At 38.2% G+C, this 17964-nt stretch overlaps 1 protein-coding gene across 2 annotated transcripts in view; it reads right to left on the minus strand.

The window, feature by feature from the left end:
* Positions 1-17964, minus strand: part of Odad2 (outer dynein arm docking complex subunit 2) — a 171752-nt gene that overhangs the window by 96412 nt on the left and 57376 nt on the right. For both annotated transcript variants that reach the window (XM_050152717.1, XM_050152718.1), the window contains 4 exons: positions 17637-17879; positions 16835-16945; positions 14861-15015; positions 11946-12188 (listed from right to left, as the gene is read on the minus strand). In XM_050152717.1, the coding sequence (XP_050008674.1) occupies positions 11946-12188; positions 14861-15015; positions 16835-16945; positions 17637-17879 (752 nt within the window). The remainder of the gene's footprint in view (positions 1-11945; positions 12189-14860; positions 15016-16834; positions 16946-17636; positions 17880-17964) is intronic.

Genomic DNA, 17964 nt, shown 5'->3' on the forward strand with positions numbered 1-17964 from the left:
TTATAAAAGCTACATAATGGTGAAATAAAAACTTGACAAAATATTATAAGAAAATAAAATGAACCAATGCACCTATGTGTAAACACAAAATGCAAAATACCATAAAATTGGATGCAATTTAAAGTGAAAAGAATACTAGCCATTTTTTAAATTAGGTATTGATGTGGAAGGGCCCATCCCATTGTGGTGAGGTCACACCTGGGCTAGTGTTCCTGGGTACTATAAAAAAGCAAGCTGAGCAAGCCATGGAGAGCAAGCCAATAAGCAGCAATCCCCCACAGACTCTGTATCAGTTCCTGCCTTGGGTTCCTGCCCTAATATCCCTGTTTACATATTATAATGTCTAAAATCTGACAGAAATATTACAAGAAAATAGAGCCAATGTACCTAAGTGACAAAAACATAAAATACCAGACAACTAAATGAATGGATAAGGAAAATGTGGTACATTTACACAGCAGAAAAAAAATAATAACAGCTTGAATTTTGCAGGAAAATAGATGGAGCTAGAAAACATCATTTTCAGTGAGGTAACCCAGACCCAGAAAGACAATTATCACATGTACTCACTCATAAGTGGTTTTTAAACTTAAAGCAAAGAAAACCAGCCTACAAATCACAATCCCAGAGAACTTAGACAACAATGAGGACACTAAGAGAGACATACATAGATCTAATCTACATGGGAAGTAGAAAGTAGAAAAAGACAAGATCTCCTGAGTAAACTGGGAGCATGGGAACCTTGGGGGGAGGGTTAAAGGGGGGAGAGGAGAGGCAGGGAGAGGAGCAAAGAAAAATGTAGAGTTCAATAAAAATCAATTAAAAAAAGAAAATTAGAGCACAACTTCATGATGCTTTTCTTCCTAACCAGTCATAACACAACCAAGTCAATTTCAACAAAGGATATTGGTGGTGCAGGAGAATTGTTTGTATTCTGTCAATCATGTTATAAATAAATGCTGATTGACCAGACAGGAAATATAGGCGGAAAAAACAGTCAGGAAGTAGAAATGATTTAATGAGAACAGGAGAATTCTGGGAAGGAGGAAGTTGATTCCTCCCACTCCTGCCCAGATCACCGAAGCAGCAGGATGTGATCTGCCCCACTGAAAAAAAGGTACTGAGAGCCACATGGCTAACATAGATCAGAAAAATGGGTTAATCAAGATGTGAGAGTTAGCCAGTGAGAGGCTAGAGCTAATGGGCCAATCAGCTTATAATTTATGGAGACCTAAGGTACTGAGAGCCACATGGCTAACATAGATCAGAAAAATGGGTTAATCAAGATGTGAGAGTTAGCCAGTGAGAGGCTAGAGCTAATGGGCCAATCAGCTTATAATTTATGGAGACCTATGTGTGATTTTCTTTGGGGCTAAACAGTTGTGGGAGACCTGGTGGGAGGACAAAAACCAACAAACAAGCAGGCCTGGCCCTTCATGTTACATATTGGGATTTATACAAAAAATTAACTTTGACCTTTTTCACTTTAAAAAATGGACCAGTAACTCATTTCTCAACTAGTCCAATAACCATAAAATTAAAAAAATGATAAATTCAACTGCATTAAATTACAGATTTATATTGAAAAGGAGAGAAACTTCTGTCTATGCTACTCCACAATAGAACATCACACTGTGAATGTGAAAAATGAGCCAGAAATCAAACAGGGGCTTGTTAGGTTCAGCATAACAACTATTTTTAAAACACCAGCAGGAAACCGTGTTTCAACTGTTGGCTGGGGCTGGGTGAATGTACACAGCTATAAAAATTCAAAATGAATAATTAGGCATAAAATGACCTATCACTTTGGAACAATTAAAATCAGCACACACCAGAAACTTCCTCTCACACATGCTTGGAACAGGAACAATGTCAATCTATAGAGCTACTTTCAGGAAGATAGCAAAATGCAAATAATAAAAAAAGGGGGGGCAAGGAAGGAGAAGACCACAGATGGAGGTCTGGCTAGTTCCTGGGGCAGTCTGTGATAGCGTCAGGGCAGAGTAATGGCAATGTTCTAATTCTTTGCTTCCCTTCCCAGCAATTTACTAATCCGTCCACCTGCATGGCACACTTTTCTTTGTACTTATCATACTTCACAGCTTAAGAATTTACTGCTGGGATGGAGAGACGGCAGTTAAGAACATTTGGTTCCTCTTCTAGAAGTCCTGAGTTCAATTCCCACGAACCACATGGCTGACAACCATCTGTGATAGAATTTGATGCCTTCTCTGGCATTCATGTGTGCATACAGAGCACTTATTCATAATATATAAAAAAGAACTTACTGCTCTCATTTCACTGAGTAAACATGTATTTTTTCACACAAGGAGAGAAGAGAGTCATCCACTTATGCAGGTACCGACTCATACATATACCACTACTGACTTCATTTAATATGGAGAAAAAAAAACACCTACTCAATCCTCAAATCAAAAATTCATAGCACTTGTTTGAAAAGGAAATTTTAGGGGCTGTAGAAATGACTCAGCACTTGCGAATGCTTGCTGCTCTTTTAGAAGACCTGAGTTCAGTTCCCAGAACCCATATCTGGTAGCTCTTAACTGCCTGTGCTCCAGGTCCATGGGAATCTTAAGCTCACTTCTGACTTCTGTAGACACATGTGTACACACATACACACACACACACACACATGTGTACACACAGTGGTTAAGAGACTGACTGTTCTCCTAGAGGACCTGGATTAGATTCCTAACATTCACATGGCAGTTTACAAAAGGCTATAACCACAGTTCTAGGGGATCTGATGTCCTATTCTATCCACTTTGTGTACCAGGCTCACAAAGTGGTGCACAGAAATGAATTCAAGCAATATACTATACAGATAAAATAAAGTAAAGTAAAATAAAAATTGGAAGAGTCGGTGACTTACTTAATGACCTATATTTTTATTTAACTTTAATCTATATGCTTTTCAAAGCATGCAATTGAAAAATGAGGAAAATGTAAAATAAAAAATGCCAAGATTGAAAATAAGGAAGCCATAGACTTCACATTTTGTATAAATTCTAAAAGCTCACAGACCCTGATTTTACAACAACAAGTGTCTCTGGGAAGCTGAAGAGGGGTAAGTCTCTTCTGTGTACACATGAGTATAGCTGGACTTTTTTCTTTAGAAAGAATAAATAAACTCAATGCAAAAAATCTTTTAAAGCCATACAAATGCAACATAATTATATTTGAACCACAAGACATAGGAAAGTTCGAGTTCTCCATCCCATGGTGGCTTTAATTTTATCCTTGTGTGTGTGTTGTATAAGGGGCTTTCATTGCCTGATCATATGACACTGGGCCCAGTGACAATAAGCTCAACAAATGTTCATTTTACTATGTGCAGGAGGAAAATGTGGGATGGATTGTGGGAAATTTGTGTGCCAGTTAGGTAAATGTTGGGCACAATTTCTTAGAATCCTGGGTATAACTGACTTCACCCTGATTATCTTTAACTCTGTTACAGCATATACGTATCCTTGAGATGCTGAGGCTATTTTGATACAATAGGAAATTTGGAAGTTCGCGATTTCAGATCCACACACGAGTCATTTTGCATAAAACATTAGGAACTGAAAAGACTGTGAAGGTGTGTGATTTTTTAATCTCTTTTCCTTTTGAGAAAGGAAAAAATAGAAAGTAAAATAAAAGCTCTTTTTGCTATTGTATTTTCTTGGGGGCCTCTGATTATTTGTATATTTGAAAGTTGGTTCTGTATTTAAAGGAAAAATCAATCTTCCATTCTGCTTTTTCTGTATGAGCTGTATTCCAGGCCAACCAACACTCATACCAGAGCTGGCAAGAATGTAATGAGGCTCACAAGAGTACGCATGTGTATACAAGGAGAGGTTGTTGTCTATTGATGGAAAGGACATTCTAGACCCCAAAGAGATAACGTAATTTACAAAGAAAAATTAGATGAGTATTAGACCAATTTTTAAAAAAAATTGTATTTAATCATACATAAAAAAGGTATCTGGGTGTTTTTTGTTTGAGAGCTTCATACACGAACACTATCTTTATTTCACTCCTTCCCTGCCCTCTCTCCAAACTACTCCACATCTCTCCTCTCAAATTTATGGTCTCTTCTTAAATTATTATTGCTACATATCTATTTATACATGCATATATCACTTAATTAGTCCATTTAACATTGTTCATATGTACATAACTCCAGACTGCCCACATAGGATTGGGTAGTCTGTGTGGGAACTTGTCCCTAGAAGGAACTAATTCTCCTTCTTTCAGCAGTCATTGACTTTCTGTAGCTTTTCCTCCAGGAGTGTGACCATGTCTCTGTTGGCATGTTGTCTGGTCTTATCATTATACTAGTCTTGTTCAGGCAACCATTTTGCTGGGATTTCATGGGCTCATTTTCTATGTCATCCCTAGAGGACACTATCTAGCAACAGGTGACCTGGGCCTCTGGCAAGACAACAAAAGAAAAACAGCAGTTAAATTTAGTGAAAGAGAGTTGGAGCCAAAGACATTAAAGATAATGAAGCTAACATCCAAGCATGCATTTAAATTCAGTTCTAACCCATAAGAACTTCTGTACCATGAGTCACAATTGGCCATCTTTGATGACTCTACTGGAAGACACTAAATAACTAAAATATGGACAGAACTTCAGCAAGAACCTGTGGTTAGTATGCACAGATGTATTACCATATAGTGTATGTGCACACAAGTAATCATTGATCTAAGAGTATGGAAAAGGTGGGGCACAGGTTGGAATAATAATGTCTGAACAGTAAGCATTAAGTATCGTGTGATTAAATCATGGGAGAAGGAAAAGAAAAGTAGAGCAAACCTACTGATTACTGTTTAGATGAAATGTGAATAAAAAGATACCAGTATGGGTGGGAGAGAAGGCTCAGTTTCTGAAGTCTTTTCAACAGAAGCATCAGGACCCAAATTCAGATCCCCCTAGATTCATGTAAAATCAGTCATGGCGATGCATGTCTGTAACCCCATAATTGGGGAGAGAAGACAGGAAGATATATGGCCAGCCAGTCTAGCAAAAACAGTGATCTCAAAGTCCAGTAGAAAAAAAAGACAATAAAAATGTCATTTCAACAGAATAAGAGCATTATAAAAATTTGTAGGTATAATAATAGCCGCTAGAATAAAAACATAAATCATTCTAAATAACAACAAAGAGCAAAGACTGTAAACCTACAAATTCTACAGATTACAATTAATTTACAAGCATGGCATTTATTGAGTCCAAACATTTTAGAATAATCAATAAACATTTGTGAGTGGCTTAATTCATTTACTGAACTAAATGTTTGTTTATTCAACTCACCAAACAAGATCCATATACATACTCTATACAAATGACCAATGAAATATATTAAGAAAAAGATTAGCAAAATTCAAGATGTCATTTTTTCTGCTGTGTAGTACTCCATTGTGTAAATGTACCACATTTTTCTTATCCATTCTTGAATTTTGCAGAAAAATGAATGGAGCTAGAAAACATCATTTTTGAGTGAGGTAACCCAGACACAGGAAGAGAATTATCACATGTACTCATAAGTGTTTTTTAAACATCAAGCAAAGAAAACCACCCCACAAATCACAATCCCAGAGAATCTAGACAACAATGAGGACACTAAGAGAGACTTACATAGATCTAATCTACATGGGAAGTAGAAAAAGACATGATCTTTTGAGTAAATTGGGAGCATAGGGATCTTGGGGGAAGGGTTGAAGACGAGGGGAGTAGAGAAAAATGTAGAGCTTAATAAAAAGAAAGAAAGAAAGAAAGAAAGAAAGAAAGAAAGAAAGAAAGAAAGAAGGAAGGAAAAAGTTTAGCCTAAGATATAACAGGCAAACAATTAGGAAAGCAGAAATAACATCTTGATATCATGCAAATCAGAAAAACAACTCCAAATGCATTAAACATGAGCAAGAACAGCAACTGGAATATTAAAAGTCACAACCTACAAAAATAGCAAGGATTGATGTGCCAAATAATATAACTTCTGCCCTTAAGAAGCCAAAACTCCAAGAACTACAAGCTATGGTAAGAAGACAGACAGGAAAACACAGCTAATAGAACTTGTTAAGCCATGTTAAGTTTCAGTTGTAGAGATCAAATGCACAAAAAAAAAAAAAAACAGTGAATGAGAAGATCTAAGCCATGATAGCTTTGAATAGATCTTAAAACTCTATAATATTTTGACAGTTATGTTGTTATACAAATGTCACACGCATTTTATTAGTTCATAAAAAAGTTATCAAAGGCTAGGGAGATGACTGAATCAGTATGGTGGTTTTAACAAGAATGGCTCCGAGAGGCTCACTTGTTTGAATTTGGTCCCTAGTTTGTGGAAATGTTTGGGAAAGATTAGGAGGTGTGGCCTTGTTGGAGGAGGTTTGTCACTGAAGGGCAGGCTTTGATGTTTCAAAAGACTGAAGCCATTCCCAGTTAGTTCTCTTGACCTCATTGACTGCGGATCAGAATGTAAGGTCTCAGCTATTGCTCCGATGCCATGCCTGACTGCTCTTCAATGTAATGGTCATAGTGGAATCATGAGCCCTAATAACTGTTTTCTTTTATAAATCATATTGGTCATGGTGTCTCAGTAATTAAGACTGTCATAGAAGTACTTCTCTTACAAGAAGGAGGACCTGAGTTTGGTCCCTAGAGCCCATGTCATGAAAACAATAATTGGGTATGATGGTATCTGCTTATAACTACATACTGGGGAGACAGACAAATAGATTCATGAGGCTTTATGTCCAGCTAGTTTACTCTACATGTTGATTTTCAGTCTTCACCTGAGGACTGACACATGCTAATGCTGTCTTTTGGCTTCCACATGCATGCTGTTGTATGCTCACACTGATATTTATACACACAAATGTGCATACACATCATCTGCACAAAAAAGAAAGAAATAAAAATGGAAAATTCATTATAAACACACCTATTTACTCAAGACTTAATATCTGTTGTGCTATTTTACACAACCCAAGGAGACTTCTAATCAATATGAAACAACTTATGTGGTTATCATCATGACAGCCTCCTATAGAACTGAAAAAAGTCAATGAGTTTTCCATCATCAGGATTTCATGAAGTCACATGATTCCATAACCAGACAGTTATTATGAAGATGGCATCCCTCATCTTACTGAGAGTTGTTCATGTACTCCGCAGCAGTTAGTGAAACTGTGCTGAGACTGTACCTGTTTAGACACTTATGTGACCCAAGTATAAGCCATTGCTATGAATCAGTGACACATACAGCTGCTGTTCACCAAAACTAGTTCCTAACCAATGAATTATGTACAATCAACAAAAAATAGAAATATTTACCATTTCCTTACATTCAGCTAACAGCTCAAAGGAGCAATAAATTAAAAAATTCTAGCAATAATATCCATGTTTGAAATATGATTCTAAGAGTAATATTGTTTGGATTTTTACCAAACATAAAATATTGTCTTCTAAAATTGCTTTAGTGTATTTATAAAAACACTTGTGGGAAAACCAGAGCATTCGGCCCTTTCTAACCAAGTTCTTTCCTTCACATGCTCTTTCTTTGTTTCTGTCTTTCAATGCCTCTTCCAGTTTCTGCCACAACTCTTGGCTTACCCATCTCACCTCTTTTCCCTACAATTTTCCTTCAAAACTAGCCTTACTTTGCTTTTTATTGATTTTATTCCTTGTAATCTTACACGTCACCCATGATTCAGTGACTAAGTCATGGCTACCTTATATACTCAATATATGAAACATAGACTTATGTACTCAATACAAAACACATTATTCAGGTAACATTTTTATCCTAAGCTTTAGACATGAACATCAGATTGGCCAGTTGCCCTGGTCGCTTGAAGTCACAGGAACCTCACTGTCTACAGAAGTGCCACTGAGTTCATCATCATTCAGTAGGTAGTAAGTGCCTGTGGAGTGGCTACATTCAGCCTAGATATGGATTAGGCTTCCCATGTACAATTAACAAACTCAGGTTCCCTGGTTATTCCGTGGCTGCATTCTCTGCATCCGGGAGTGGAACAGTTTCCTTGCTGTCTTTACGTCCCACTCCTCATTACAACTCAATCAGTCATCTCCTCATATTTCACAGCCCTTGCACCTGTTTCTCTGTTCCTCATTTCTTCATATTTCACAGGCTTAGAATAAGGTGCCTTTATTTCTGACTTGCAGTGATCCTCTAAGATGTTTTGTGTCTATTCAGTTTAGAAACATTCAATGGCTCTCAACTGACTTTAAAACAAAATTCAAACTTAACATGGTACTAAAAGATCTGAATTATAATTGCTCATCTTCACATCAGTGCCATTGAAGACAATAATAGAAATAATAACAGAGCAGTAGACATGGAATCCAGAAAGCAAGTGGAGTAGTTCTCTTCAGAAGACGCAATGGGTCTCAAGACCAGAGGAAGAACCTTAGCCAGAAACAGTACAACAAGTTTAGGATATCTAAACCCGATGGAGACTTAGAAAAGAAGAGGTTTATCTTTAGAACCTGGAGGGAAGCTCACCATTTTGGCTATAGGGCTGGCCAGTGAGCTCCTGGGAGCTCCTCTCTCTGCCCTCCCAGAGCTGGGTATGTTCATGTGTGCTTGTGCATATGGAGGTAAGAGGCCAATTTTGTGTGTTGTTTCTCTAGTGCTGACCATCTTTTATTGAGACAGGTTTTCTTATTGGCCTGGATCTCACCAAGTAGCCTGGGCTAGCCTGCCAGAGAGCCCAGGATTCACCTATCTCCATATCCCCAGCACTGAGATTACAAGCCCACTCCACTGCCCTAAGCTTCGTTAAATTGTGTATTCTGGAATGAACTTGGATCCTCTGGGTACACACACCCATGTACCATGGTGAAGGACACACGTAGAGGCCAAAGGTAGATGCTGGCATCTTCCTTTACCATTCTTCACATGATTTTTTTGAGGCAAAATCCTTTTCTGAAACTGGAGCTCACTAATCTGCTAGACTGATTTACCAGTGTGGTGCCCAAATCCTCTTGCTTCTCCCCCTCAGTGTTGAGATCACAGGAGCACACCACCATTCCCAGCTTTTTATCATGTGCCGAGGCCCTAAACATGGATACTGGTTTTTCTATAGCCACACTTCACCACTAAGCCATCTTCCCTGACCCCTGTCCTTTTTTTATTCTGCAACAATTGGCTTCTTTTTTTTCAAACATTTATTTATTTATTTATTTATTTATTTATTTATTTATTTATTTATTTATGTATTTATTATGTATACAATATTCTGTCTGTGTGTATGTCTGCAGGCCAGAAGAGGGCACCAGACCTCATTACAGATGGTTGTGAGCCACCATGTGGTTGCTGGGAATTGAACTCAGGACCTTTAGAAGAGCAGGCAGTGCTCTTAACCACTGAGCCATCTCTCCAGCCCCCAACAATTGGCTTCTTAAAATGGTTCTTGTTATTAATTTTTTTCAAAACTTCTTGAATTCTGTGACTGTAGAAAAATTATTTATCTGAATTATCTACTAGCCATTGCGATAGTATCATCACATAACTCCACAAAACATTTACTTCCTGTTTGTCTAGGGAACATATCTCTATCCGCTTCTGAACATTTAAATAGTCAACTTAGATCTCCAAATCTTTGAAGTTTAGCAGTAGTTCTCAACCTTCCTGAGCCTTTAATACAGCTCCTCATGTTGTGGTGACCCAACTATAAAATTATTACTTTCTAACTTTAATTTTGCTACTGTTATGAATCATAATGTAAATATATGATGTGCAGGTTATGTGTGTGTGACCCCTGTGTAACACCAATAATGTAGAGGAGAAAGTGAGCACACTATGGAAACACTGATCAACAAAGAGCCATTAGGGTGAGACTAGAGGGGAAAGGAAGAATATGTCTGAAAGATTGGCGATCCCCTGACTCAGCTTAGTACTGCTATAGTATGTGGTTAACATCAATGGAAAACTGTGGCAACTCAATCCAATCAAAGCTATCCTGGTAGGTTGAATGACAATAGCCTCCATAGGTGCAAATATCATCCCTACTTGGTGGAACTGTTTGGGAAGGATTAAGAGTGATCTTGTTGGAGGAAGTGTATCACTAGATTCATTCAAAAGCCCATGCCATCCCCAAATAATTCTCTGTTTCTGCCTTATGCTGGTGGATAGGGGATTAAACTCTCAGCTACTGCCTCAGTGTCATGCCTGCCTGCCTGCTGCCATGCTTCCTGTCATGATGGTCAAGAGCTCACCCTTCAAAATTATAACCATCAAATAAACTCTTTCCTCTATACACATTGCCTTGGTCATGGTGTCTTACTATGGCAAAAGAACGTAACTAAGGCAATCGCTAAGGCTCTGGACCCTTTAGGAATGGAAAATTGAGTCACTGAACAGATAAAGAACCATAGCCAGGTGATAAGCTTATAGTGTAATTTATGATCTTGCGACCAGTAACAATGAGGACAACTCTTGAGAAGTTGTAGTCTTCTTTGTTATGTCTTTATTTTGTTATGAATGTCTTATGGAGGGTTATATGTTACCTCCCCCTTCCTCTGTATCTTTCATTTTATAACAGATTTGCTAACTTTATACCCTCATATTTAAATACTGTTTACTTTACATAAGTAGTGATTAAATTATTAGAAAATGAGGAGCAAAACAAACACCCGCCAAGGAACTCTGGGGAAATGATGGATATATTTCCAGTTGTTCATGGATGAATAAGGACAAAGTAAAACCTCCTTATTGTCTTTACGTACAGATTAAATATCCCTTATGCATACTGGTGCCAAACTGACAAGAAATAAGCTTGTGATGGCAAAAATGTATGTGTCAATTTAACTGGATCTCAGTGCATATATATATATATATATATGTATATATATATATAGCAAGCCTTATGTAACATGTTTCTATGAAAGATATTTTGCATAAGATTAGCATTTGAGGTGCAGACTGAAACCACAGATCATCCCTCAACACCCATGTGGTTATCACCTGACCTTCTCTGGACAGAAGGAATTCTGCCAGCACAGAACTAGCCTGAATCTCCAGTATGCAAGTCAACCTTTATTGAATTTTGAACTCACCAAGCTTCCACAATTACAGGAATGAACCCCTTAAAATAAACCTCTGATAGACAGGTAGGCAGGTAGGTAGTTGCATAAATAAATACATACGTAGGTGGGTGGATATATCTAAGAAAGTAGATAGAGATGTGTATATATAAAGAAAGATATACATATATACTCTGGTATCTACTAGGGCCTGGTTCCAGGATCTCTGACGTTTGTTTATCCAACCATGCAGGTACTCAAGTCCGACAGTATCTGAATGTGCTCTAGGCACACCCTCCTGTATACATCATATCACCTCTAGATTTCATATATTAGGTTAATACACATACCATGTAAATTGCTGTTACACTGTAGAAAAAGTTCACATGTATTCAATACCAATTGCTTTTTCCAAATACTTCCAATTTACATTTAAATCTTATCTTTCTTTAATTCACAATAATTTACTCAAGTATTAAGGTTACCACTTAAAATTCTTATCATTTTCTTTGCCATTTTATAGGTGATGCAAATACATTTTCTGAATTGACTAGAAACAAGAAATTTGATACTATGAAATATTCCTCAAATCTTTAGATGGAAAGATAATTGTTCTGTAAAGGGCAGTGAAAATTTTACTGAATGCATGTTTTCCACGTGAGAAATTACTGGCTTTTGGAAGCCCACTACCTCCCAGTACCCAGCTCAGCCACACTTCTCTTTCAAGGTAATGTTTTTGTTAGATAAGTCATGAATATTCATGTGGTAACATGTTGTCTATCATATGTGCACATAAAATCTATGTGATGAGACAGATCATTTGATCACCATCCAAACATTCCCCATATATTTCAAGTTAAAATCTCCCGTCTCCCGGGCCACTTACACCATACTTTCTGGTTCTGCTGCACATGCACCCACGGCTTTTGTGACATTCACAAGAAGTGCTTGGTTTATTCCAACCAGGAGGTTCACAAGAGGTTGGATGCCACCACACCTCCGGACGATGACCCGGTTTTCATATTCTTGACAACATTCTCCCAAGGCCCCAACCACATTCACGAGGACTTCTTCAGGCTGATCAGTTAAAAGTCCCACCAGTGTCTCAATGGCCTTGTATTCTCGAAACCTTAAGTTCGGAGAAAAAAGGTTATTTGTAGTCCAAAGTCAGCAGGAAAGGTACTCAGAAAAATAACAGTCATTCCAGATAATTATATTAATTTAGCCATGCATTTTCACTACTTTATTTTCAATGCTCATTTGATCCATATAACAAACAGTAGACCGCATTTAACCTCCACAATTCAAAGGCTGATCCAAAACTTGTTAAGCAGTAAGGCTCATGGCCACACCCAAACACTTGCTGTCTACCCCTGTTCTGGATCATGACATTGGATAGCCTCTGGGACAGCTATGGTCACATATGAATCCATTCTAAGATTTTTCCTCTCATAGAGATTGGGTTACATGAACAATTCATATTAAAAATGTATTAAAAATGAATTACATTATGTATTTCCTTTTTGCCATATACATAGCATTGTTGTATATCAAAATGAGCAGTAGAGCTACTACAACTCAGATTTTAAAAGTGATTTGTTCTGATCTGTGGAAACCAGAAATTGCAAACCACCAAATAGATGTGATCATCTCATTAGATGCAGAAAAGGCCAACATCCCTTCATTATAAAAGTCCTAGAAGATCTAGGACTCCAAAGGACATATCTAAACATGAACAAACAATGTACAATGACAGCCAACAGCATGTTAAACAGAGAAAATCTCAAAACGCTTCCACTATGATCAGGAACAGGAAAAGATGTCCACTGGGTTCTAAAAGAGGAAGTCATGATGAAATGAACTGTACTCTAAGTTTCAATCTTTATCCACAGATTAATGCATCTCTCAACCTTAATCAGAAAAGCTTCTTTTGCAGTACATGCAGGTCAATGAGCACACAGTAAGTCACTGTGGAGTATTCAGCTCTACATCATCTCCCCCTCAAGTCTCATGCATCTTCATAGAAGAGGGGCCAGAAATACTGTAAGAACCAGGAAATGTCTATTGTCAAATGGTATTTGCTGGACATAGCAATACAGCTATATATATATGAACTCCCATAGCCTGGGACTTCATTTATAAGATTGTCCAAAATACCATCAAGGACAGGGGAGGGGCTCATAAAGTCCTAACCCAATGTGAGGAGCTACTGGGAGAGCAAGAGTCAATTCTCTTCAGGTATGTGGCTCTGAGAAGCTATGCATATTCAGTATATGGTCTTATACCCATGCACACACAGGCATCACTAACAGATTCTGTGGGCATTAAAAAAAATCAGAGCACATGAAGTTGGGAGGAGGAAGAGGACAAGGGAAAAAATGAAGAGGTAAGAATGGGGATGAGGGCTGGAGAGATGGCTCAGAGGTTAAGAGCATTGCCTGCTCTTCCAAAGGTCCTGAGTTCAATTCCCAGCAACCACATGGTGGCTCACAACCATCTGTAATGGGGTCTGGTGCCCTCTTCTGGCCTGCAGACATACACACAGACATAATATTGTATATATAATAAATAAATAAATATTTAAAAAAAAGAATGGGGATGAATTATTTGATCTAAACATTATATACACATATAAATATCAAATAAAACATTTTAACTGATCTTCTCAGGTGACTTCAGTATAAATCACTAGGAAGTTTTAGTATCTGTCTTCATGAAATTTTACTTTGATCTTTTTCAGTATGTATTTAAATCAAATGAAGCATATATAAAATAACATATTTGAGAATTACTGATTTCTATATAGAACATTCTTTCTCCTTTCTAGTAATTCATCATTGTTTATGTATCAAAATATGGATGAATTTTTATTGCTACCATTAATAAACTTTGTATTAATGGGAGTTACTTTTAGTCTGCTAATAATTCTATCATATACTATTAAGCAAGTTGATTTTTCTGTTACAACATGCAAATTTATTAAAGAAAACACCAAATAGAGAAAAGGTTTCCTTAGGGTATTCATGGGGACTATGTATAAATAGACACAGAAAAGTTTAAAAATCAAAATAAATAAAATTGATAAGTATTCTGTAATTTGTTTTTAAAAATGTAGAAATATAAGGGCCAAGTATTTAACTCAATGGTGAAATGCTTGCTTACCAAGCACAAGGCCTTGGGTTTGATTCCCAACACCCCAAACCCTTACAAATAATTAAAATAAAATGAAATAAAATCATAATTGAAAGTAACTACTCTTTAAGAGTACTTAGTTGCCATCAGCTGACTCATTTACCTTTTAAAAAATGGAAAATAAGGGAGGAAAGATGGCTCTGCAGTGAGTTAGAAACCATAGTTTGGATACAAGCATGCACTAGGGAATGGGGCGAGTAGTGCCCACCAGCAGCCATAGCTCCAATAGGGATTGTTGGTTTCCAGTCCAGTTGATAAGAAAAATCCCAAGCACAGGCTCAGGGAAAGGGCCTGTCTCAGAGGAATAGATGAGGGTGACAGACGAAGACATCCAACTCCCTTCTTGTCTCAGATGTATTCACTTGCACACATATATGCTCATGCATTCACAACGACACATTTACACAGAAAGATCATGCCACTCCCTGATCCACATAAAATTTCTGAGCAGAAGAATGGGGAAGGGTCTTTTATTCATAATGCCTTTGCATTCTACCCCTTAACTCAGAATGCATATTATCAATTACAGTCAGAGCCAATTCTTTATTAAGGCACCATTTGATTACATTTTATTATAGCGTATTATAGAATCTTAAATGCCTTACTTACTTAATCACATTCTCTTTGCTGATGGAGCATTTCCAGATTGCCCCAGTGACAGCGGCTAATCGTTCTTTATTATCTGTGTTATTGAGTAGACTGGCCAAGGGTTTAAGTCCTCCATGCAGCCTAACAAGGTCCCGGGTTTCCTCATCTTCAGCACACTGCACAAAAAGTCAAACCAGAGGCTGTCAGAGATAAGACATCTCAAGCATTCAGTGATGGTCAAAGAGGTTCATCTGTGGGAGTTCTCCAATACAAGTTATGTCTGTTACATAACAATGTGCATCAGAGTTGCAGGGAACTCACTGACATTTCCAAGGATCTTGCATCCTGAGCAAAGAATTAGGCCTGGGACACATGAATAGTAGAAGCGAACCAAGAAAGGTCAGGAGCTCAAATGGCAACAGAGAATCATGACTTTACAGCCACTTTACCTGGGATTAACCTTCTCTTGTAATTTCAACTGTGGTTCAGTAGTGATCTCCCCACACACACACATACACATACACACTATGAGTTTAACTATACTCTCAAAATTCATAAACTGAAGATCTAACTCCCCGTGCCTCAGAATATGGCTGTGTGTGGGAATGAGGTTTAAAATGGAAGTTCAGGTGAGATGAAATCATTGTGATGAGCACCTAAAAGATGGTTGTCCTTTAAGAGCTATTACAGTACAGACACAGATATGGCATGAAGACACAGGACAAGACAGTCAGCTGCAAGCCATGGACAGAGGTCTCTGAAGAAACTATCCTGTGAACACCTTAACCACACACTTCCAGACTCCAGAAAACAAAATTCTTTTGAAGCCACATGGTTTGTGGTTAGAACCCTTAGAAAAAAGAACAGAACATAATCCCTAAAAGAACTGAATCCTGTCTCTGACTGCATTTGCAGTTGCCCTCACTATGCTCACCTACATGGCCTTCCTTTGGGACCACCTTGAGCAGAGAGAGGCTGGCATGACCATAACCAGCCAAACATTCATTTTTAAGGTCATCCCACCCCTGATCATTCTAATAGTATACTAGGAGACAACCCACACAGAATTAATGGAAATTGAAATAAGTAAACTCAAAACAAAAACATGTATATACATGATGTCCACACACTGAGAGCATCCATGTATATCCATTGACATTTATTATCTGATTTTGGTAGAAGAAAATTTCCCCAAAATTTTGAAAAGAATTGTATAAAGCATCATAGGGTCATTATATATAAATGAGCTATTTTACTTTAAGTAAATTATTTAGGAGAAAGTGGGAAAGATATGTATATCTTATTGAATTTAAATAATCAGACTATGATGTATGTTTGAGTACATGTCATCATCACGGTAGCTTATAGTCGTTCTCATCTCTATAAGCACATGAAGACCCCTGGGATACTGGCTAAATTGCAGCTTCCCAGGTGTACCTTAAGATTTAGCTCTGAAATCTATACTCTGCCCTGTGCTATATGTTTTTCATGCTGTGGCACTAGCTTGAGAGGAGGCTGGGCACCCTTTAGGAGGCAGGATCAGCTGGAAGAAATAAGTCACTGCCAGTATTTGGGAAGTGTGCTAATCCTGCCCACTTCCTTTCTTCTCTCCTCTCTCTCTTCTCTGTCTCTTCTCTCTCTCTTCTCCCTCTCTCTCTGTTTTTTTTTTTTCTCTCTCTCTCTCTCTGCTTGCTGGCAGTGTTGAAGAGAACAGCCTCCACCACTCTCCCTGCCACTGAACTGGCTCTACAATGATTACTTTACAGTGTCTGAAACCACAAGCCCAAATCACCCCTTCCTTTCTTTTTTCTGTCAGATATTTGAGACACAGTGTACAAATCACACAGCTCCCCAGAGGAAGAGACTATGAGTTTAGAACCAGTGCCTTTAACTAGAAGAGCAAGGAAGGCTTCTGGAGAGCTGGTCCCACTGAGTAGATGGAGAAGCAGTGCCTTTAACTAGAAGAACAAGGAAGGCTTCTGGAGAGCAGCCCACCTGGTAGATGGCCATGGCACAATGCTCCTGCAGCTGCTCATTCTCACTATTCAGGTTCTTCACGAGGTTTTCAATGATCCTCTCTGCTTTGATGGCAGCTCGGTAGTTTTCCTAGAAGTATAAAAATATAAATATTTATGTGTATGTAATGTGACCATAATTTACATTTATGAGTGACTACGCTGAACAAATTGATCAGACACCAAATCCCGAGCTTTCCCATATCTGTCCAATGACAGAATTCTCCAACACTGAAAATAAATGCCACAAGTTCTGTACTATTTAGTTAGTGTACTATTAGTTGATTTCCTTTCTCTTAAAAAAAATAACAGCTGACAGTTAGGGAGGAGTATCCTTAACTTTCATGTCAAAATTTAGGTTGTTTTCTTAACCAAAGAAAGAAAAAGTAGGTTGGTATGAGGGCTTACACAAGCATGAGGACAGAGCTTCAATCACTAATGCCCAATTAAAGGCCAGGAGGGCACAGATGTCTGCCTGCAATTGCAGCACTCAGGAGACAGGATTCCCAGGGCAAGTTAGCTGGTTAGACAAGTCAAACAGGTGAGCTTCGGGATTCAGTAAGAAACACTTCCTCAGAAAACAGAGTGGAAAGCAGTCCAGTAACACTTCAGACTCTGGCCTATTGTACACACACAAGCATGTGCACCTACATACATGTTTCCACACAACTGCAAGCACACATGTACACACTCCCAACCCTGTGTTCATACATGGAAAGCAAGCAAGGAAGAAAAGGATGACAGGAAGAGGGCAAACAGATAAGGCAGAATGGCTTGGGTACCTCTGATGCGCATTCTTGCAAGGTCCCCACCACTGGAATGAGCATGTCTTCATGAGAAGTCTTCAGTAGTCGAGCCAACAAGGGGATGCCCCCAGCTTTACGAATGGCTTCTTTGTTCGAGTGACTCTTACTGCAGCTCCAGAGTGCGAGGGCCCCACAGCGAGCCACTTCTACATCTCTGGTTTCGTACAGGCTTGGTTGAGTCGGTTCTGTTGAATTCTGTCCACAGTCCAACAGGGCAACCTGCACGAATAGATGTATATAACACACACAGTCACCTTTTCTATTTTTTATTATTTGAGTGTGTTTAAATGTGTGTGTATGTACA

The sequence above is a fragment of the Alexandromys fortis genome, unplaced genomic scaffold (assembly GCF_014885135.2).
Source record: "Alexandromys fortis isolate MF-2015 unplaced genomic scaffold, M_Fortis_MF-2015_v1.1 scaffold_54, whole genome shotgun sequence".
Taxonomy (NCBI): domain Eukaryota; kingdom Metazoa; phylum Chordata; class Mammalia; order Rodentia; family Cricetidae; genus Alexandromys; species Alexandromys fortis.